Source organism: Brachycentrus maculatus, unplaced genomic scaffold (assembly GCF_059751285.1).
Source record: "Brachycentrus maculatus isolate JH-2025_06_01 unplaced genomic scaffold, ASM5975128v1 h1tg000248l, whole genome shotgun sequence".
Lineage (NCBI taxonomy): Eukaryota > Metazoa > Arthropoda > Insecta > Trichoptera > Brachycentridae > Brachycentrus > Brachycentrus maculatus.
This window is the reverse complement of record NW_028280999.1, coordinates 228595-252876: the sequence shown is the minus strand read 5'-3', so window position 1 is coordinate 252876 and position 24282 is coordinate 228595. Positions and strand designations below refer to the sequence as shown.

General features: G+C 33.1%; 2 protein-coding genes across 2 annotated transcripts; both read left to right on the top strand.

The window, feature by feature from the left end:
• Positions 1-2789: 2789 nt before the first annotated feature.
• On the top strand, positions 2790-23855 carry LOC148306155 (spliceosome-associated protein CWC27 homolog). Its single transcript, XM_088265535.1, has 10 exons — positions 2790-2910; positions 3036-3144; positions 6600-6700; positions 7222-7372; positions 8617-8809; positions 9609-9739; positions 10540-10759; positions 11876-12067; positions 23017-23148; positions 23633-23855. Exons 1-10 carry the CDS (start codon positions 2869-2871, stop codon positions 23796-23798), a joined length of 1437 nt encoding a protein of 478 aa, XP_088121661.1. The 5' UTR covers positions 2790-2868; the 3' UTR covers positions 23799-23855.
• PIG-C (phosphatidylinositol glycan anchor biosynthesis class C) lies at positions 15391-17171 on the top strand. Its single transcript, XM_088265539.1, has 2 exons — positions 15391-15425; positions 15898-17171. The coding sequence occupies exons 1-2, from the start codon at positions 15391-15393 to the stop codon at positions 17033-17035; spliced, it is 1173 nt and encodes a 390-aa protein (XP_088121665.1). The 3' UTR covers positions 17036-17171.
• Positions 23856-24282: the final 427 nt, after the last annotated feature.

The window sequence follows — 24282 nt, the reverse complement described above, 5'->3', positions numbered from 1 at the left end:
GAATGCTCGGTTTCATAAAAAGAGTTACCTACTAAAGATTTTGAACTCGTTAAAAAAAGTGTATTTTATCTCCTTTTTGATGATTTTTCATTCCCCAAACTCTTTCTCACATTCTTTCATTAATTGATTCGGCAGTCACTTTGTGGTAAAATCAATCCATTTTTAATTTAATTTTTACTTAGCAATTACCGTTTTTCCTCAAAATCTTCATCACATTCATAAAATCTTCATCACATTCTTGTGATCTTCATCACATTCTTGTGATCTTCATCATATTCTTTTGGTCTTCATCACATTATTGTAATCTTCATCACATTCTTGTTATCTTTATCACATTCTTTTGGTCTTCATCACATTCTTTTACTAGTACCTACTTATACCAATTATGGAACGAGTAGGGTGTTTTTCCTAATATCGAATAAGGACATAGTCGAGTACTGGCCATAAAATTTTAAGCATTACTGTACATTTTGACATCGTGTATAATGTAGATATCGCTCACTCCTTTCAAGAACGTCATAAATCAAAAAACTTGATTTTTCAGGAGAGCGTTTTCAAAGTTTAAAAATATAATACCATATACCAAAAATGAATATCAAGCCGCTTATTGAACTTTTTACTGTGCAACAGATCTTTTTAGGTAAAACCTGAAGGTTCTTTCTCCATTAGAAAAATATTAAGTGTATTTAAAAAAATGATTAAACAATACCTTTTCTTCAAAATGCTAAAATAACACTTTCTGCCCTGTAGCGGGTAAATATTTAGTTAAAAATATGCCTCTTTTGCTGGGATATAGTACATTTTCTGGGCATTCCGAAAACATGCACAACTGAAAATTGACGATTTTTGATTTATGACGTTCTTGAAAGGAGTGAGCGATATGTCACTTGAAAGTTTCATATTAATTTAATATTAAACAACAAAAACGAAAATGTCAACTCGTTTTTGATGCGCATTAAATTATATAATTTAGGCACAAAATTTAGAATCATTGATACGTATTTAATAGCATGTTATAATAATATTTTTTCGTACAATTTTATAAATAAATATTGTAAAATGTGCCCTCGGCATGGGAAAACTCAGTGAATGCACATTATTGCAATTTTTTATTATGTCTATGATGAAATGGAATTTTCAAAAAATCTGCTGTTTATGTTTAAAATTCTAAACCTTCCTTATTTTATTGAATTAGCTTCAACATATAATTGCTTTAGTTGATTTTCTCAAAAAGTTCATTACTAAAATCATGTACAAAATATGACGTTCATCCCTTCGCAGTTAATTAATTTTACATCAAGGGCTGCTAAACAATATTACAAATATTATTTATTTCACTTCTTTTTCCCGTAATTATCAATTTGAGGTCTAAATTCAAATATAAATAAATAATTTTAAAAAAAATACGAAAATGTATACGAAACTTTACAATCTATTTTGAATACTTACGATGTATTATATTTTATTTTGTATTTTTTGTACTCGTACTATGCATGCAGGTAAATAATAATTGTATATTATAACATAGTTACTTTAATTATACAAATAAGTATTTGTAATAATGTCTCTGTATGTATTTACTATGTATCTACCCTATAATGTACCAATAAGTGGAAATAATTGATTAAAAATGTATACAAATAATTCAAAAACTTTCGCTTTAGGTACCTACTGTAATAGTATAATATAAAATAATGTAAAACAATTTATGTGTATGTATTAATAAAACAGAATGATGTTCTATGTGTTTGTCATTTGAAGCATTCCCCATTTTCCAAAACTCTTGATTTCGACTACTCATTATAAAGGACACCTCTCACAATCCTTTTTTATTGACCAATATAAAAATTTTATTTAAAAAAATGTGCCGGATCGCACAATGATCGGACCCACCTGTGAATATTTATTCATTATTTTTTCTATAACAAGGTAAATTTAGACCAAAATATAAAGGAACTTTTCCATGGTATTTTAAGAATCAATTTGCCGTTAATATTTGCTAATTGAATCGACAAATTGAACCTTGACATGTTTCATTGACGGAAAATAACATGGATATTTATTGGAGGCAATCTTTATGTTGACTGCACACATCCGTAAGCGATCCGGATTCGTTTTCCGAATCGTGACTTCCAAATGCACGAAAATTTTGCGCTATTTTGTACATATAGTCGTGCTTTTGACTGTTGTCAGTTTTGCGTAGAGCGGTTATGAAATTGTGATCGAGCCCCCATGAAGACTTTCAAATGAATACCGGGTCTATTACTCCCATCTAGCGTCAAATACTAAAATTAATGTTTTGACACATACTAAAAGGTGGTGATCTTAGCTAACATCATTCCTTTATTTAGTTTTTTAGATAGATTTTTATACCTACCTACTTATAGATTTTTTACGGCAATTATTTTTACGGCAAAATCGGGTTGTCAGAATAGGGAGTGTGTCAGGACAGAAGAGTGTGGCGTTCCAACCTTTCTGCCTACCCCTGCGAGGAAACGGTGTGATGGTAGTAGTAGTACAAAAACAAATAAAAAATATTCGTCACTAAAAATATAAATATTCACAACAATATTTTCCCTAAAGCGCTGGAGTGATCACCTTACCTTCATGTAAGTAAATATAAAGATACGTGAAAAGAATGTAGTGCTCCGTGCACCGTTGGATGTGGATAAGGGTAAAAAGAAGAAGAAAAAGCTTTTTCTTTAAATGATGTAGGTAGGTTGCTCATAAAAAATAAGTACTATTTTTTTATCACATTATGTTTATGTCTATGGATTTTCGTTTTTATCTTTGATCTGTCAAATTGCCAAACTGAAAACAGAAACAGTGTCGAATAAAGTGATTGGGGACGATTTTAACATCTGAAATATGAGTAATATTTATATTCAAGAGCCACCAGCTCTCGGAAAAGTAAGTAAAATATCATATTTGATTAATTTTGGAATGTGTTAATTTTCCATTTTGCCTGTTTTTGTTACATTTCAATGTTTATTATGATTTATTTGTTCCCTTGCTTAATTGTTTTTTTATTCTAGGTTTTGCTTAAAACTACTGTAGGTGATATTGATTTAGAGCTATGGACAAAAGAGGCGCCGAAAGCATGCAGAAATTTTATCCAATTATGCATGGAAGGATACTACGATGGTAATTATTTTGTGTGTAATGATTAAACTGACCATTTATTTTTGCCACCAAAACGGGACATATACCAATTTTTATGTAATGGTGTGTTTATTTAAAAAGAATCATATTTTTTCATAGTTTTTGTGTATTGATAAAAAGAAAAGGAATGTTGATATAGAAAAAAAGAGGAATAATTCATAAAAATATGAATGTTTTTTGTTGTTTTATTGTTTATATTAAGAGTCGGCGGTCTTTATTAGTGCGAGTGTTTTAGCCTAGAATTTTCACTCATGAATTACATGAAATTATAGTAACTTTAAACATAAAGAGTAAATCCACTCACAAGTAGGCATAGGCTATGAAACTTGTAAAGTTGAAGCCTGAGTAGGGACATGATAAACGGTGTTGCATAAGCCGTAGCTAGATTTTAGAGTCACTTGGACGTTAGGTAATTAAAAAAATATATAATTACTTTGCACATGACTCACCAGCCACCTGCTGTAGCCATATGCACCGAAATCAAGCTAGGATTTGTTCAGCAAAGTTGAAAAAAATGAAACGGTTATACTACAAACTATCGTCAATTTTTTTATTGTTAATGTGTGTTGCTCTTTTTTTTAAAACGGGACATTTCGACGTCCCGAAACTTTACTTGGGGACAACGGGACAGGCTATCTAAAAACGGGACGGTCCCGTTCAAAACGGGACGTATGGTCACTTTAGTAATGATAAACATTTCGTCTTTTCACAAGTAGTGGAATCATTCTTTATTCGTACAATTTCAGATGATTCTTTATTCATTGGAGTGTCGATATGTAAACGGCTGTCTATATTTAAATTGAGCTAGAATTGTGATTATTCTCATCTGTACTTCCTGTTTGTAGGTTAGTTATTGATGTATTGATGAGTTAGAATTCCAAAGTGATTTTGAAATTACGTTTTTTGTCCTCAATTTGTGCTCCAGTTAATGTTACATTTTTTATTTTGATTTTTTTTTCTTGCATAATTTGTGGATTCATAATTACTTCATGAAATGGTATGGTGATTAATTAAATAGGATGACTTGAACACATTCATTGCAAATTATTATCAACTTGGTAAGGTGCTCCAATTATGTCTTATTTAAAATCTCTCTTCTCCATCTTATTTCTCAATACTGGGGGATGTGACTCTTAGAGCGCTTGTCCACTACCCTGAATTCCGTGTAATTTTACCGTCCGGTACATCAGTTAGCGTTTTAAAATGACAATTGGCTTGTATTGGCTTGTGCTTTTGTCCATCTTTCTTCGGATTGGAGCTCTTGATCGATACGTGAACACGTTGCGCGTACATTCGATCACGCTAAACTGTCGTAGTCGTTAAAAACAAACGCCCTTATGGTATAAAACACGTTGACTGGTGTAAATATTTTTAATAAAGAAAATATGTTGGTTATAGCTAGGCTTACCATAATAATGAAGTTCTAAACTAAAACAGGAGGGAAAGGCAGGGAAAGAAAACAAATACAGTGGAACCTCTTATAACAAACATAATTCGTTCCAGCATCTTACTCGTTAAACGAAATACTGGTTAATTGAAACATTTTCCCAATAGAAATCAATGTAAAATATCATAATGTGTTCTATGTTGAAAGAATACTCAATTTCAAAAATATTTTTTAACAATTTTTCAAATAAAATTATTTCATTAATTAATTCAGCAGTCACTTTGTGGTAAAACCTATCCATTTTTGATTAATGTTTTGCTTAGTAAATACCACTATTTCTTAACATCTACTGTGACACATGTTTCGATGCATTCCGCATCATTTTCAAGCACCGTATGTGAAGCTAATTCTAAATATTAGAGTTTAGTCCTTGGGATGTTGAAGTTGAAGAGGGGGTAGTAGCTGTTTCTTATTTTTATTTATTTATTTAATAAAAATAAAATAAAATAAAAATTGTTAAGGAATGTAACAACTTACTTGGAGTACAATTTACATTAAAAAAAAAGATCTTCCTATTTTAGTACATAATGTAGTCCAATCCATGTAAAAATTTTAGCGCTACCGAAACTGTTTTCCCATATTTCTATGTAAGAAATGCACTGTTTGAAAAGATAAATAGACAGTGCTCGCACAAACCGGGACAAAATCTAAACCGTCCCGGACACCGGGACCTGAGTCTGAAACTGGGACAATCCCGGTCAAACCGGGTCGTATGGTAAGCCTACTTATAGCATTGACTATGATAATAAAATATATAAACTAAAAATAGTATAATAAAAAAAACTCACTCCGCAGATACAGTTTTGTCTGCTGAAACTCACTCATGGATGGGTTAATGGCATGGTACAAAAATATCTAAATTTTACCTAATTTACACCAATGTTCTCCGTATTTTAGTAAATTAAATGATATATAATTAAAACACTCTCCTTGGAGCGCTGTCCACTACCCGGAATTCCGTGTAATTATACCGTCCAGCACGTCAGTTTAAAACGACAATTTTACGATCGAATTTACGCGCAACGTGTTCACGCACCGATCAAGAGCTCCGATCTGAAGAAAGATGGACAAAAGTACAAGCCAATCCAAGCCAATCGTCATTTTAAAACGCTAACTGACCGAACAGTAAAATTACACGGAATTCCGGGAGGAGGCAAGCACCCTTACTTTGTCTACTTTGTGTAATACCACTTGAAAAAAAACTTATTTGATCTTTGTTTAGATAATCTAGAAAAATTAGAAATAAGTAAAGCAATCAATAAAGACTTACCCATAGTAAATAACCAACTTATTTTAACTTTTGTAAGTTTACTTTTGAAAATATTCCCATTGTGATTCATTTGTCGTTTCTCTCTCTTTTAAAATTTTTATTTTTATACAAATGTCAAATCGTAATAATTTAATTTTAATTTTAATAATTTCAATGTAATAATTGTATTTGAATTTTAATGACTTGATGATGAAATGATTTTCCGAAACCGATAGTCACAAATATTACACAAATATTATTATCACAAGTGGTATTACACAAAGTTAACAATGTATGATAATGAGGGTGTTTCATTAGTATACCACAAAGTTATCAATGCTTTTAATATATAATATATAATAATAAAACCCTTATCCGCACCCCAATGGTGCATAGGGCACTGCGTCATACAAACGCAGTGTTATCTTGATGGTTTACACATGAAGGAAAGGTGATCAGCCCTCCGCTTCAAGTACCAGTCCAGGGTAATATTGAATAAATATTACAGTGAAAAAATCACTCATATCTATTCTTACCCCCCCTGGGAATCGAACCCGGGTCCTCCAGAACGGTAGCCGAGCGTGCTGACCATTACACTACGGAGGCGGACAATATACAAAATATATGGCTTTTAATATACAAAAGATATATAATTAGGCTATTTACTTTGGTAAATATAATAAATCGGGGACATTTTATGTTTGAAAAACCTATTTAAATGGTATTCTGTTTTGTTTTTAGGGACTATCTTCCACCGAGTTGTCCCAGACTTTATTGTGCAAGGAGGTGACCCGAAAGGGGACGGAACGGGAGGGGAATCTATTTATGGCGCCACATTTAAAGTAAGCATTTAATTGCAAATAAAAAATACAAAAAATAAATAAATAAAAAATTATAAGCCTGTGCACAATGGGGTCCTGGTTCTAGCCCTAATGTTTGAAAGTGAAGCATGTATTTGGCAAAAAGAGGATGAAAGTAGACTGATGCAGTTGAAATGTGATCTCTCTGACAAGTGTGCAGTAAAACGATGTATGATGAAAGTTTGAATGTTGACATAAGAAATGAATACAATAAAAGAAATATTAGGTGTAATCAAATTTCATTCGAACCCTTATCCGCACCCCAATGGTGCATAGGGCACTGCATCATATAAACGCAGTGTTATCTTGATCGTTAACACATGAAGGAAAGGTGATCAGCCTTCCGCTTCAGGTTCCTTCATGTGTTAACGATCAAGATAACACTGCGTTTATATGACGCAGTGCCCTATGCACCATTGGGGTGCGGATAAGGGTTTTATTACTATATTGAATAAATTAATCTTTGGTTTTTCCAGTATTCTCACAAATCAATATAATTTCAGGACGAGTTCCATTCCAGGCTTCGCTTCAACCGGAGAGGTTTGGTTGCGATGGCCAATGCCGGGAAGGACGACAACGGTTCCCAGTTTTTCTTCACTCTCAATGCGACTCCAGAACTGCAGAATAAACACACCATCTTCGGAAAAGTCACAGGTTGGGTGAATTCATTCAAACATTGTTTAGAACTTTTTTCTTGTTTTAAGTGTAAAATATGTAAGTAATAAAACCCTTATCGCACCCCAATGGTGCATAGGGCACTGCTTCATATAAACACAGTGTTATCTCGATCGTTCACACATGAAGGAAAGGTGATCAGCCCTCCACTTCAGGTACCAGTCCAGTGTAATATTGAATAAATATTAGAGTGAAAAAATCACTTATATTTATTAAACCCCCCTGGGAATCGAACCCGGGACCTCCAGAACGGTAGCCGAGCATGCTGACAATATATATATATATATATATATATATATATATATATATATATATGTATATATATGCATATATATATATATGTATATATATATATGTATATATATATATATATGTATATATATATATGTATATATATATATATATATATATATATATATATATATATATATATATATATGTATATATATATATATATATATATATATATATATATATATATATATATATATATATATATATATATATATATATATATATATATATATATATATATATTTAAATTACTATATGTATTACGGCTCTTTAGGCATGGCCTGTGTTGAGCCGAAATACTTACATGTAGATACTTACATTTAAAAAAAAATTATTATTATTATTATTATTTTAAATTATTACATTTTGTACATTGCATACAATCGATACAATTACAATTTACAGTATAAAGGTTTTACAGTAAAACAATTACACCTGGACTTTAATTAATTCCCTTTCTACCTTGTCCCTTCCAACGAGAAGCAACCATCGACGGACACTGTTCTTAAAGACATGATCACTACTGGAATTCTTTATGTTTACGGGCAGCAAATTAAATATTTTTGGCGTAGGGAATGAAAAGGTTTTTTGCGCAAAACTTGTTTTAACGGATGGGCCAATATAGTTTTTATTTAATGCTGCTCGGGTTCGAATAATTTGTTGCGTTCTTACTTTTTCCATTTTATTCCAGAAGTGAATCAGTACTTCCTTAATCAGTAATGTGACACAAGTATATTATAGAGTACCAAAAAGGCACAATGAATCCCATTGAACGTTTTTGTTTAGGAAAATAAATGGTTTCTTAACTAAATACATGATAAAAGTAATCATTTAAAAAACGGCAAAATACCGCCGCGCACGCTCGTGTCTCGGGAACAAAGCTAACGCGGTAAAAGGTTAAATATATATGTACTTGTTTTCGTGTACAGGTGAGACTGTATTCAACATGCTGAAACTGGCCGACGGACTGACAGATGAGGATGACCGGCCAATGTACCCCAGTTCTATATTGCAGTGCGAGGTACTGGTCAATCCGTTCTCAGACATTGTGCCACGGGTCAAAGTTAAAACGGATAAACCAGAAGGCGAAAAGAAGAAGAAGAAAGATCGGACTGGAGTCAAGTAAGAATAATAACATTTTTCATAATTTAAAAAAAAAAACTTAGTAATTAACCATCACGCCGCTTCACCGCAGGGGTAGGCAGAGAGAATAGAACGCCACACCACTCTGTCTTTGCAAACATTCTTCGCCTCTTCCACGTTCATGCATCTCCGCCATACATACATACCCGCCGATTATTACGACTCCTAACCTGACCTCTTTCAAGTATTTTGCATACCTGATCGTGCCATGTTTTTCTCGGCCTTCCTCTGCTCCTTTTTCCAATTACATTCGCCTCATAAATTTGCTTAACCGTTCTTTCCTCCTAACCTGACCATTTAAAATTAAACACTTGTATAATTCCACTTAAGGGGTTTTATTTCATTACACACGACTAGTTTCGAAAACTAACAGATGTTTTCAAAACTAGTCATATGTTAATTTTTTTTTTTAAATCCCGGTGGTGCATAGGGCACTGAATCATATAAACACAGTGTTATATTGATCATTAACACATGAAGAATTCTTACTTCAGTCTTCTTCTTGTGTCCGGTATTGAACAAAGGCCTCTCTCTTGGACTTCCACAGTTGTCTGTTGGACGCGACTCTCTTCCAGTGCAGGCCCGCCACTTTCCTAATGTCATCGGACCATCTTGTCTGGGGCCTACCCACGCTTCTAGGCCTCCAGTCGAGCACCTTTTGCGTCCATCTATCCTCAGACATGCGTGCCACATGACCTGGCAGAATACCTATATGTAGATGAAATTTTCTTAGTAAATTAAGTTTTTTTTACTTACCTTTTCTCTTCAACTTTTTTAGAAATTTCGGACTTCTCTCATTCGGTATGGAAGCTGAAGAAGAAGAAGACCAATCAACCGAGTTCCGTGGAAAACCGAAATCAACACACGATCTTCTTGATGATCCCAAACTTAGTAAAATGACTGCTGAAGGTATATAATCCTTATCCTAACACCGCCGTCCGCCTCTGTAGTGTAATGGTCAGCACGCTCGGCTACCGTTCTGGAGGTCCCGGGTTTGATTCCCCGGGGGGGGGGGGTCAAATAAATTCAACTGATTTTTTCACTGTAATATTTATTCATTATTACCCTGGACTGGTACTTGAAGCGAAGGGCTGATCTCCTTTCCTTCATGTGTTTACGATCAAGATAAAGCTGTGCTTATATGATGCAGTGCCCTATGCACCATCGGGGTGCGGATAAGGGTTTGAAGAAGAAGATCCTAACACATTGTTGTCGGGCGGTTTTTTCATCAACACTGATCCTAACCCCCGCTCTCTACCAACAGTATGTAAAATACGTTTTTACATACTGTAGCAGGTTTGTTAGTTTAAAAATTTACCTCACCAATAACCTCAAATTTTATCTCACCAATAGATGTCTCTAGTGAAATTCTAGTGATTCTAGTACAATGTTTCAAAATTGGATCGTATACATTTATAGAACTTACAAGAATTTGAATAGTGTGGTTGTAAATCATGGATAGAATTGGTGAATGTTACATGTGTGTAAAGTTCACTTAAACCAGCCTATGATGGTCGTAAGCCCCGTAAATGCCCAGACTTCATGATTATTCTTCTTGATCTATGTTGAGATGTCAAAAAATAATGTGAAAAATAACTCCTATAATGTATTTAGACACACTCAAAATGTTGTAAACAATTACCCATTAGTCACATCTTTAGTACAGATATTATTTTTGTTATTTAATATATATGTTTTTTTGTATATAGATATTTTACCAGACGAGAATGCTTCGTCTTCTAAACAAAACCAAGAACCCAGCGAAAGCACAAAAGCGGCTGTCAGTAGCATCAGAGATAAACTACAATCCAAGTCAAAAAAGGATGTTAAAAGTGCGGAAATGGATAAAAAAGATGAGGCTGAATGTGAGGAGGAAATAGAAGAGTATTACTTGGGAAAGGATAGAATAGAAGCGAGAAAAAAAGAAGCGTAAGTGGATTTAAATTTTTTTTAAAGCCAAATATATTTGCAATTCGACTGCCCCTACGTAAAGTACTCTATCTGCAAATCTGTTACTTTACAAGAGAGAGCTTAGAAGATTTTTTTAACATATTTTATTAATTAATTAACGGTTTTATCTAAAATTCTAAACTAGTATTATACATTTAAAAACACAATATAATAATGTATTTAATCGTTTTAAAACTTTATGCCTTTAATTAAGTATGTAGTTAGCGTTTTAGGAGTTCAGTTTATTTCGAAAATTCGATGTAGATAGCGTTTTATATGCCTGAAAACTAGGCGTAATTTATTTTATATATTTTTTTAGTTTTTTTATATTTGTCACAAATCTTGGTCACAACTGTCGTCAAGAAAAGGCGATTCAGGTGGCTTGGCCATGTACTCCGCATGCCTCCTGAGAGCCTTAATCAAGCTTGCCTATTTTACAAGGCATCAGGTTCGCGCCGCCCAGGACGACCACTGCTGACAATTTGTCGGCAGTTCTCATCAGATCTTCGGGACGCGGATCTGGCTTGGGAGGATGCAAGGGAGCTGGCAGCCGACAGAAAAGCCTGGAGACAGTTTGTGGACTCCATAATACTCCACCTAGGGAGCGGATATGGTTTATTTTTTATATTTGTAGATAACGGTCAGTTGATAACATACACCAAATATCTCAAAATTGACAAAAATGTAGTTAGAGTACTTTACGTAGGGCCTTTATTTTTTAGACCTTTATTAAATTACAAACACTCAATAAAACTTGATTTTCCACTTATAAGGATTTTACTCATTGATAAAACATGTTTTGAAAGTAAGGTATCCATAAGAACATTACTTATTGCGAATAATGTCCTTGCATCTCCTTTGAAAGTTTGATCAAATCAGGTTTGTCAAAAACATAAATTACAAATTGATGAAAATAAGGAAGGCAAAGGAAAAAGGGAGCTTAGGAAGGAGGTAGAGGGATAAACTAAGGAAGGAGGTTCATGAATGGCTTGAACTTGAACGCAGTGATAGCTGTTTTTAAAATTGTATCACCAGACAATTTGATTTTGATTCATTTGGTGATTGATCGTTAAGATTCTCACTACTCATTTTCAGCGAGAAGATTCGTGAAGAAATCAAAGACTTAAAACGGGAAATGTCCGGAAAGAAGAGCAAGGAAATAGCTGCGGATGCTAAGGAGAGTACTTCCAAAGCAGAGACAGAAAACAATATGGTCAAGGACTATGAAGAAGAACAAGAGAAATACAGGAAATTGAATGAACAGATCCCTAAAAAAGGACAATCAAGGTGTGTACATTTTAATTTTAATCTTTGTAATATCCACCATTTTATTTTGTGTTTTTTGTGAAAAATTACCTTTAAAAAAATACCCCTTATCCGCACCCAATGGTGCATAGGGCACTGCGTCATATAAATGCAGTGTTATCTTGATCGTTTACACATGAAGGAAAGGTGATCAGCCTTCCGCTTCAGGAACCAGTCCAGGGTAGTATTGAATTAATATTACAGTGAAAAAATCACTTATAATTATTTTACCTCCCTTGGGAATCGAACCCGGGACCTCCAGAACGGTAGCCGAGCGTGCTGACCGTTACACTACGGAGGCGGAGGTTTTTTGTGAAAAATTACCTTACTAGTATATTATTTTGAGAAATAAAAAGACTATTTTTTTTGATCCACTCGCATTTTTATTAACAACCAACTAGTTTCGGCAACAACCTGTTGCCCTCTTCAGGGCTTAATTTATGACCGTACATATATTAAAGTTAAAATTTAAAATCAAAATGATCCACAAAGTTAATGCTTTCAATATTCAAAACACCTTAATAGTATCTTTATAAAATTAATATACTTTGTTTTCACCACTTTTTTATTCATATAATTCAACCTACCGGTTTCAACAACACATTGTCATGGTCAGGGTTTATTTTAAATAAAAAACGTTAAAAATATTAGAATACTTTCACAAAAAAACTTCCACACACTCCATAAAAATCCTAAATTAAAATTAGGATTAAAAAAAAAAGTCTATTAATTTTATAAAGATGTTATAAAATCTACCACAATGTATCTGCGGAAAACATTCAAGAAAACCTTAATAGTATCTTACAAGATACATCTAGTTAGTCAATAATATAATAATCATTTTGGATAATTTAAATACCGCCATTTTCGTAAAATACTATGTCAAGGACCCTTCATTGTGATTGAATTGGGATAAATGAGATTGTGGAAATCAGTTTTAGCAAATAAAAATCTATCAGCGGAAGCTAAACTGGCAGTACGCAATGGAGTTCTGGTTCCAACCCTTATGTATGGAAGCGAAGCATGGAGTTGGCAAAAGAAGGATGAAAGCAGACTGAATGCAGTCGAAATGCGATCCCTCAGACGAATGTGTGGCAAAACGATGTTTGATAGATGTTCGAATGATGAAATAAGGAAAGAATGTAAGGCTGAGATAAGCATTATCGATAAAATTAAGAAAGGTGTGTTGAGATGGTTTGGCCATGTGGAGCGTATGAGTGAAGAAAGAACGGTTAAACAAATTTATGAGGCGAATGTAGTTGGAAAAAGAAGCAGAGGACGGCCGAGGAAAACTTGGCACAATCAGGTATGTCAAATACTTGAAAGCGGCCGGGTCAGGAGTCGTAATAATCGTCACGTATGTATGAGGAGATGCACGAATGTAGAAGAGGCAAAGAATGTTTGCAAGGACAGAGTGGTGTGGCGTTCGATTCTCTCTGCCTACCCCTGCGGGGAAGCGGCGTGATGGTTAGTTAGTTAGTTAGTTAGGAAATGATTTAGAAAACAAATGCGTTTTTATTTTTATTTTTCTAAAGATCATCTCACTCTCACTATCTCTAACTACTGGTCCATCAGTCCTCCAACAGCAAAGGCATGCTCGCCAAATTTAGTGCGCTAGTTGGTAAGATCACTTTACCCATAACAGTTGTTGTAGCCGATTGAAGCGTGAGACGTCTATCGACCAATTCATCTGGGATACACGGCTCTTTTAGATACTGTGTAGTCATATTATGTATTGGTTTATCCATGAGTATTTTTGTCCGCCTCCTTAGTGTAATGGTCAGCACACTCTGCTACCGTTCTGGAGGTCACGAGTTCGATTCCCAGGGGGGGTCAAATAAATATAAGTGATTTTTTCACTGTAATATTTATTCAATATTATCCTGGACTGGTACTTGAAGCGGAGGGCTGATCACCTTTCCTTCATGTGTTAACGGTCAAGATAACACTGCGTTTATATGACACAGTGCCCTATGCACCATTGGGGTGTGGACAAGGGTATTATATATATATATATATATATATATATATATATATATATATATATATATATATATATATATATATATATATATATATATTTATATATATATTTATATATATATATATATATATATACATATATATATATATATATATATATATATATATATATATATATATATATATATATATATATATATATATATATATATATATATATATATATATATATATATATATATATGTATATATATATGAGTAGACAGAGTTTATACTCAATCCTTTTGGAACAGCATGACCAGTGCATTTGGTGAAGTAGTGGCATCCCACATCCCATATCATCATATAACTGAATTTAGGAATTTCAAAAATTAGTATCACTGCAGCGTTTACCACTGATTGCAGTCGAGTCGTTTTGTTTGGTAGACCCGTGTATACACCGTTACAATATTCTAACAGATATATATACTGAAAAACAGATATAACTAGTTCTATCTGTTTTTCAGTCTTGTTAACATTAATCCCATGTCCCAAAATGAATAATGAAAATTACTTATTGTGAATATTTTATATGTGACTTATGCATGTAATATGTTTAAATATGTACATAAATAAATAAAGAAGAATGGTAACCCTATAACATATCGATCACTCCTTTCAAGAACGTCATAAATCAAAATACTTGATTTTTTCAGGGGAACGTTTTTAAAGTTTAAAAATATAATACAATGTATTAAAAATAAATATCAAGCCACTTATTGAACTTTTTACTGTGCAACAGATCTTTTTAGGTAAAACCTGAAGGTTCTTTCTCCATTTGAAAAATTTTAATATAGTTAAAAAAAATAATTAAACAATACCTTTTCTTCAAAATGCAAAAACAACACTTTCTGCCCTGTAGCGGGTAAATATTAAGTTAAAAATATGCCGCTTTTGCTGGGATAAAGTACATTTTTTGGGCATTCCGAAAACATGCACAACTGAAAATTGACAATTTTTGATTTATGACGTTCTTGAAAGGAGTGAGCGATATGGTAACCCTATAATTGTGAAAATAAAATTAATCATTTGTGCATGCATATAATTATGTACCATATAGCTTAAAATGTGCAACAAATATTTACAAAATAATCTTTCTCTTGTCACTAACACTCTTCTAAGTAGTATGTAATTTGCGGTAATTTTGAAATAATGTTTTAGTGTAAACTAGTTATATATTCAACTACAAACGCATTAATCAATTGACGGGCAGCATCAACTGGGAGATTTTTGTGAATGCTTTTAGTTTTCCTTAGCTAATAAAAACATGTACTTGTTGCGCCATGTCATGGAAGGTCCCTCTGACGTCGACTATCACGTGAGAGTAACTGTCCATCTCGGGCAGCTGTATGCAGTCAATAATATGAAAATTGTGTAGTCTATGGTGAAAATTTCATAGAAATTGTCACAATATAGAAGCGGAAAATGTGAAGACCCTGATGTTCAAACGAAGCAAGCTAAATAAATTCTTTACCGATTTCTCAACTGGTGTCGCCACACTCAGTCATACATACAAACCTATCGAAAAGTCTACTTGTATGTGGAAGATTCTGAGACCATTGCATATATACAGGTTTCAAAAATTACTGCAATATGGGTCTTCAATAATGGGTAGAATGGTGAACGTTACTCAAGTATATAAAGCGATCGCTCCTAAATGATGATAGGTCGTAAGCCCTGGGATGCTCAGACTTCCATCTTCTTTCATATAAAAAAGAATGATAGATGTTTCATATCAAATTGAGACTCCTATAAGTTGTACCATTCTAAGATCCCACTGTCTTTTGCAGAGGAAAACTATCGAAGAACGAAAAGAAACCCTGGGTTAAGAATTTGTACGAAAACACGGGACATTATCCTGACAACTACACGGACGTCAAGTTCCTGGAGCAAATGAGGAAAAATGTCCACCCGCAAAATATCACGTTCGTCCAAAGTTTCGTCGGATCTTGTAGGGTCACCCAAAAACTGTCAGTGTGCGTTTTGTTCTCAGTGCTGTTCACGTACCTCTACAACGAATGGTTGTCCGCGAGACAAGTGTTTGGATCATCCTGTGCCATAACCGCAACGGGATATCTCTTTTACTTACTAGTGCATATGGGAAAAACAAATCCGACCAAAGATTTTGTTAAAAATCCTGAAGAAATGGAAAGAACATATCCTGAAAAGGGGTCTGGAGAAAAATATTCATACCAACACGTAGAAGAATCGATCGTCAATGAAAATTTTGAAACTTCCATGGAGATGTATCTGAGAAAACATTCAAAGGATGGTCTTTCTAAACTTAAAATGAAAAAACTCAACGCCAAAAAGGATGAAATGAAGAATCAAAATGGCGATCATGATTCAGTTATGTACCAGATATTAAGCGATTTGAAAACTGTTTTAATTTTCCTCGTTTTCGGCTATATCGTTTCTCCTATTTTACATACCCTAACAGACACCGTTAGCACGGATACTATTTTTGCAACTACAGCTATAATGATGGTCGTGCATTTGATATTTTCTGATTACGGTGTATCTGTAGCCGTGGTTTCAAGTTCTTTATCAATTAATGCCGCGATTTTTGGGTCTATATGCCTCGCTTCTAGACTCGGAACTCCGACACACGCTTTTGTATTGATAACCGTCGCAGTCCAATGCTTTGTTTTATTCCCGATCTTGATAACCAAAGTTTTAAACACGAATTTCGCCATTTTTATTTTCGTCGCGACCACTTTTTCTGCATTCTTATCTCTCTGGACCGTGTCTAAAACGATGTTTTGTATATTCCTCTGTTCTGTCGTGTTTTTGAATTTTCACTGTCCGTTTTTGTTTGTTCATTGGCAGAAATATAAAGAAAACATTTACGGACCATGGGACGAGGCGGTCGTACATGATTCTGACGATATAGAAGAATGTATCGGCCTTAAAAGAAATTCGAAATGACACATATTTAACCGTCTAAAACTGACTTATTTTAATCAGCCCAGTAAAAACGCTGGATAGTCAAAGGGCTGCCTTAATTATTTATGATTTTTTGTACAAATTGTTTGTTAATTCTGTGACCATTTAGTTATTAAAATTTGTGATTCAATAAACGGTTCCTTATTGAAATAAGCAATATACGTATTTTTGTATTTAAATTAATTATATTTTAAATTCAGCTTTTACGTGGTAAACACTACTTTGCTTTACTTCATCACTATCATATCAATATCCATGTCTTTATAAGCGCCGTTGTGGTAGTATTTTATGAAAATTAATATTAAATTCTATTATAACACATCGCTCACTCCTTTCAACAACGTCATACATATAGCTCACTCCTTTCAACAACGTCATACATATCGCTCACTCCTTTCAAGAACGTCATAAATCAAAAATCGTAAATTATCAGTTGTGCATGTTTTCGGAATGCCCAGAAAATGTACTGTATCCCAGCAAAAGAGGCATATTTTTAACTTAATATTTACCCGCTACAGGGCAGAAAGTGGTGTTTTTGCATTTCGAAGAAAAGGTATTGTTTAATTATATTTTTTTAATGTATGAAATATTTTTCAAATGGAGAAAAAACCTTAAGGTTTTACCTAAAATGATCTGTTGCACAGTAAAAAGTTCAATAAATTGCTTGAAATTTATTTTTAAAACATTGTATTATATTTTTTAACTTTAAAAACGTTCTCCTGAAAGATCAAGCTTTTTGATTTATGACGTTCTTGAAAGGAGTGAGCGATATATCAAAAAACTTGATTTTTCATCATTTTTAAAGTTTAAAAATATAATAAAATGTATTTAAAATAAATATCAAGCCACTTATTGCAACAGATTCTTTTTAGGTAAAACCTTTTTTTTTCTCCATTTGAAAAATATTTAGTATATTCAAAAAAATAATTAAACAATAACTTTTCTTCAAAATGCAAAAACAACACTTTCTGCCCTGTAGCGGGTAAATATTAAGTTTCAAATATGCCGCTTTTGCTGGGATATAAAGTACATTTTCTGGGCATTCTGAAAACATGAACAACTGAAAATTGACGATTTTTGATATATGACGTTGTTGAAAGGAGTGAGCGACATATTTCGATACATTTAACATCAAATACCATATAATTATGATAATTGTGAAATATTGTTATCAACATATATATAAAATATTATATGTTAATAATGATGTTGTATGTGTCAAAACATGTCGCTCACTCCTTTCAAGAACGTCATAAATCAAAAAACTTGATTTTTCAGGAGAACGTTTTTAAAGTATAAAAATATAATACAATGTATTAAAAATAAATATCAAGCCGCTTATTGAACTTTTTATTGTGCAACAGATCTTTTTAGGTAAAACCTGAATGTTTTTTCTCCATTTGAAAAATATTTAGTATATTTAAAAAAATAATTAAACAATAACTTTTCTTCAAAATGCAAAAACAACACTTTCTGCCCTGTAGCGGGTAAATATTAAGTTTCAAATATGCCGCTTTTGCTGGGATAAAGTACGTTTTCTGGGCATTCTGAAAACATGCACAACTGAAAATTTACGATTTTTGATAAATAACATTGTTGAAAGGAGTGAGCGACATATTTAGATGCATTTAACATCAAATACCATATAATTATGATAATTGTGAAATATTATTATCAACATGTATATGAAATATTATATGTTGATAGTGATGTTGTATGTGTGAAAACGTGTGTCAAAATCGATTTTTTTAAAGTAATATTTTAAAGTAAAAACTGAATATGATAGATAAGTAGTATTACCACAGAGTGACTGTTGAATTAATCAATTATATTGATTTTGTTTACATTCCATTTAACATATATATTACTAAACCCAAATTCTTCTATCTTTTCCTTACCTTTATCTACATAAACTGGTGCATAGGGCACTGCATGACATTGACTCAGTGTTATCTTGACCATTAATTACATAAAGGCAAAGTGATCAGTCCAGGGTGATTCCTTTTTTGGAAGACAAACATTTTTTTACTTGTGTTGTTTTTTTTATATTAAAATTGCTGTAAGCTGTAAAGTTATTGAGGTGATTTTTAAGAAATCGGAGCTATATAAATTGTCCATTATTATTTTTAAAAAATTAACTAAAATGAGTAAATTTGTTTTATCTTGGATTCACAAAAAAAAAAAATTCTCATGTTTTATTGCAAAATTGTATGAACAAAAAGTATATTACAGTAAATTAATGCCAAAATTAAATAAAATTTTAACTCTTTTTTGGATATCATCCTGCTTATCCTTGGTGGATGTATCTGCTTTTGAAATTCACGAATCTGAGGAATTTTTCTCTAACTGGGCGTAGAATATGTATTTATTATGTATTAGTATCAATTTAATTCCATTTTGCCCTTAGGTTAAAATAAATTATAAATGTACAAAACTATTTTTATGTAATTTATTATACCGGATATAAAATTATTTTAAACGTATAAAAAATCATTTGTATTTTTATTTTATTATTATATTATCCTTATCAACAATGCCTGAGTTTATAACCTTTCCGGGAGTATAAATATTGATATCCGACTTTCTCTGGGGAGTGGGTTCTTTTTAAATTGATGTATTATGAAGATAGAAATTATGTTTAAATAATTTAATAAAAAAAACATCTACATATTCGAAATATTTTTCCATTACCACAAAATTAAACACAAATATTCACAGATGTCATTGCTATACAAGTCACATCATACTAACTCACAGACGGACTTCGACGTTCATTAACTTCCATACTCCTTTAACCGGATCCACGCGGCTCGCATAACCGTATGTGTTTTAATAAAACATGCCCCATACGCGGCTGACATAACCGTAAGTGTTTTTACTTTGCTCCAAGTTTCGAACCTCAGTTAAACTTGGATGGATTTTTTCTTGATGTGGAACTTTGGATAAAATAATACGTCAATCCTTGGCCTTATGACATCTGTTGAAATATCTGACTAATAATTTGTAACATCACAAGGATAAATAAAAGAAGAGATCCCTGATTTTTCTTGCGGTCGGTAATTAGTCCGCGCCATAATCATGCCCTATATCTGTCTCACTCTCGACGCTACGCATCGCCAGCGGGTAAGAGTGACACACGATGCGTGCTTTGATTTATTTATGTTACGATCTTATTTATTTATATTACGATATATTTCAAGAATAATGTGACACAAGTGTATTATAGAGTACCAAAAAGGCATAATGAATCCCATTGAACGTTTTTGTTTAGGAAAATAAATCGTTTCTTAACTAAATACATGATAAAAGTAATCATTTTAAAAACGGCGAAATATCGCCGCGTACGGGCGTCTCTCAGGAACAAAGTTGACTCGGTTAAAAGGTTAAGGAAAATTCGCACTGATGTTCATTTACGTCCATACTCCCAGACAGGTTAAACAATTTGTTTATAATTTTTCAAAATAAACTAAATTGTCCATGTGCAATAAAGATTGAAGTCCTAGGAAAACTTGGCATGATCAAGTATATGAAATTTTAGATTTGGACGTACATATCACTCTTGTAGTACATGCTTGCTAACTTTTTACTTTTTGCTTCTTTGTTTTTTATTATATATTGGGTTGATGCAAAAGTAATGACCGTTTTTTATGATCCCAGGTAATTTTTTTTTTTTTCATAAATTATGAATAGTATCTTCTTTTTTTATGATTCCATTGTATAAAGGATGCTTTCTCTCTACTTTCTATTCAGTTTTGGCCTGGCCAGAACAGTAATAACCCCTTGTATTTTTTCAAAATGTCGTTCGATAAAGTGCATTTACGTCATTGTTTACTTTATGAATTCCGTAAAGACAATACCGCGAGTGTGGCAACCAAAAACATTTGTGAAGTGTATGGAGCAGATGTCATCAAAGTTCGACAGGTACGAAGATGGTTTGCAAAATTCCGATCTGGAGATTTTTCACTCATTGATAAACCACGTACCGGGCGGCCATTGAAGTCTGATGACGACGAATTAAAAGTCATAATTGACACCAATCCACGTCTAACCATCAGGGAGATTGTGTCAATGATGGGAGTCAACCAAACAATCGCAATAAGACATTTGAAGCGTATGGAAATGGTTTCGCGGTACGACGTTTGGATACCTCATCAATTGTCGGCTGCCAATTTATTGGATCGTGTTTCAACGCGCGCTGCTTTGAGTGCGAGACAAAAACATGAACCTTTTTTGCATCGTTTGGTGACGGGAGATGAGAAATGGGTCGTGTACAACAACGTGACAAGAAAAAGACATTGGACTATACCTGGACAAGCCCCATTAACAACTTCGAAGGCCGAAATCCATAAAAAAAAGTTATACTTTGTGTTTGGTGGAATAATAAGGGTATTGTGTATTTTGAACTCTTGGAACACGATAAGACAAGTACAGCAGAATGATATTGTCAGCAATTAACCCAATTGAACATGGTCCTTCACATGGACAGACCAGAATTGGTAAACAGAAAAGGGGCAGTGTTTCATCACGACAACGCGCGACCACATGTGGCTATGATGACCCAACACAAGCTAAATGAGTTAAATTGGGATGTTATCAAGCATCCACTGTATTTTCCAGATCTTGCTCTTTCTGATTTTTATTTATTCCGATCACTGCAAAAAATTTAAATGAAGAAAAAAATTATTCAATAGAGCAGTTAAAAACATCCCTTACTTCATTTTTCGCATTAAAATCCACGGAATTTTATACTACTGGTATTTATAAGTTGATAGAAAGATGGGAGAAGGTTATAAGAACTGATGGAAATTATATAATTTATTAAATAAATAATACACAAGAAAAAAAAAATAAAAATAAATATATGTAAAAAACGGTCAAAACTTTTGCATCAACCCAATATTTTTTTAAATTTCTTGTTTTTTTTTTGTTTTCTGTTAGTTTAGTATTTTGTAATTTATATTAACACTTTTATTCTAGTTTTACTTATAATAATATATTGTATTCTTTCCAGTGCCATTTACTATGACCTGAATTATATGTATTGTATACCCACACACAGGCCATGCCTTTGCGACGGCCCCTACGTAAAGTACTCTATCTGCAATCTGTTATTTTACTGGAGAGAGCTTAGAAGATTTTATATATATTTTTTTTTCAGTCCGCTTCCGTAGTGTAATGGTCAGCACGCTCGGCTACCGTTCTGGAGGTCCCGGGTTCGATTCCCAAGGGGGGTAAAATAAATATAAGGGATTTTTTCACTGTAATATTTATTCAATATAACCATGGACTGGTACCTGAAGCGGAGGGCTGATCACCTTTCCTTCATGTGTAAACGATTAAGATAACACTGCGTTAATATGACACAGTGCCCTATGCACCATTAGGGTGCGGACAAGGGTTTTATTATTATTATTATAATTGACAGTTTTATCTGAAATTCTAAACTAGTATTATACATTCAAAAACACGATAAAATAATGTATTCAATCGTTTTAAAACTTTATGCTTTGTCAAAATTAAGTAGTTAGCGTTTTAGGAGTTCAGTTCATTTCGAAAATTCCATGTAGATTTGTAGTGTCTTTTACACCTTAAAACTAGGCGTAATTTATTTTTATATATTTTGTTTGTTTGTTTATATTTGTAGATAAAAGGTTAGTTGATAATATACACCAAATATCTCAAAATTGACAAAAATGTAGTTAGAGGACTTTACGTAGGGCACGTCGATATGTTATGTATATTTTCTTGTATTTGCATTTAAACTATGATGTATAATGCAAAAGAATTTTTAATAAAATGAAAAAATATTACTTGGGGGTGGTCAAGTCAGCAGTTTAAATAATTGACGGGTATGTATGAGGAGATGCAGAAATGTGAAAGAGGCGAAAAAAGTTTCCAAAGACAGAGTGGTGTGTGTTCTATTCTCTATACCTGGTTATTATTTTTATTTCTATTTGTTTCAGGGAAGAATTTACTTTAGCTTTATTGAGTAAATTTCAAAAGAAATTGTCAAGCGCAAGAGAGAAACAGTCTGAATCAAAAGAAGAAGATGACACAAAAACTGAGGATTTAAGTGAACTTAATGATGACAATTGGTAAGCTTTTAGTTATCACTAAAATTATGCCTTACATATCGCTCACTCCTTTCAAGAACGTCATAAATCAAAAAACTTGATTTCTCAGGAGAACATTTTTAAAGTTTTAAATTATAATACAATACATCAAAAATAAATATCAAGCCACGTATCGAACTTTTTACTGTGCAACAGATCTTTGTAGGTAAAACCTGAAGGTTTTTTCTCCATTTGAAAAATATTTAGTATATTTACAAAAATAATTAAACAATGCCTTTTCTTCAAAATGCAAAAACAACACTTTCTGCCCTGTGGCGGGTAAATATTAAGTTAAAAATATGCCGCTTTTGCTGGGATAAAGTACATTTTCTGGACATTTCGAAAACATGCACAACTGAAAATTGACGATTTTTGATTTATGACGTTCTTGAAAGGAGTGAGGGATATATTGAATTTTTTAGTACAATGATACATATAGTATCATTATTTTGTTTGTTTGTTACAGGCTAACCCACGAGTTGCACTTTGAAAACAAGGGTGCGGTCTTAGCTAAGGATGCGTCCACTAAGGGAGATGACTGGTTTGACATTTACGACCCAAGAAACCCGATCAACAAACGCAAGAGAGAACAAAGCCAAGCGATCCTAGATAGCAAAACTAAAAAGAAATAATAAAAAATGACAAATTGACTTGTATTATTTCAATAAACTATTTTTTTCTTTTCTTACTAATTTTTCAACCCTTTGGGCGTTTGTGCACTATACGGAATTTTACCGTCCGGCAGTCCGGTTTTGAAAAATGAAGGCGACTATGACAGTATAGAGTGATCAAATTTGAAGCGCAACGTGTTCACGCACCGATCAAGATCACCGAGCCGAAGAAAGATGGACAAAAGCACAAGCCAATCCAAGCCAATCATCCGTTTTTTATGCTAGCTGACGTGCCGGACGGTAAAATTCCGTGTAATTCCGTGCAGTGCACAAACGCCCTTTGACTGATGAGTTTTGATGATGATTTTATTTGGAAAATAACCCCCTTTATCCGCACCCCAATGGTGCAAAGGGCACTGCATCATATAAACGCAGTGTTATCTTGATTGTTAACACATGAAGGAAAGGTGATCAGCCCTCGGCTTCAGGTCCAGTCCAGGGTAAT

What these genes read in the sequence shown, in the direction of transcription:
- LOC148306155 (XM_088265535.1), top strand. Translation starts at nt 2,869, where the DNA reads ATGAGTAATATTTATATTCAAGAGCCACCAGCTCTCGGAAAA. An exon ending in TAGTAAAATGACTGCTGAAG is followed by an intron (nt 9,740 to 10,539) that starts GTATATAATCCT and finishes TTTTGTATATAG; the next exon opens with ATATTTTACCAGACGAGAAT. An exon ending in CCTAAAAAAGGACAATCAAG is followed by an intron (nt 12,068 to 23,016) that starts GTGTGTACATTT and finishes TATTTGTTTCAG; the next exon opens with GGAAGAATTTACTTTAGCTT.
- PIG-C (XM_088265539.1), top strand. Translation starts at nt 15,391, where the DNA reads ATGTCATGGAAGGTCCCTCTGACGTCGACTATCAC. An exon ending in CCTCTGACGTCGACTATCAC is followed by an intron (nt 15,426 to 15,897) that starts GTGAGAGTAACT and finishes TGTCTTTTGCAG; the next exon opens with AGGAAAACTATCGAAGAACG.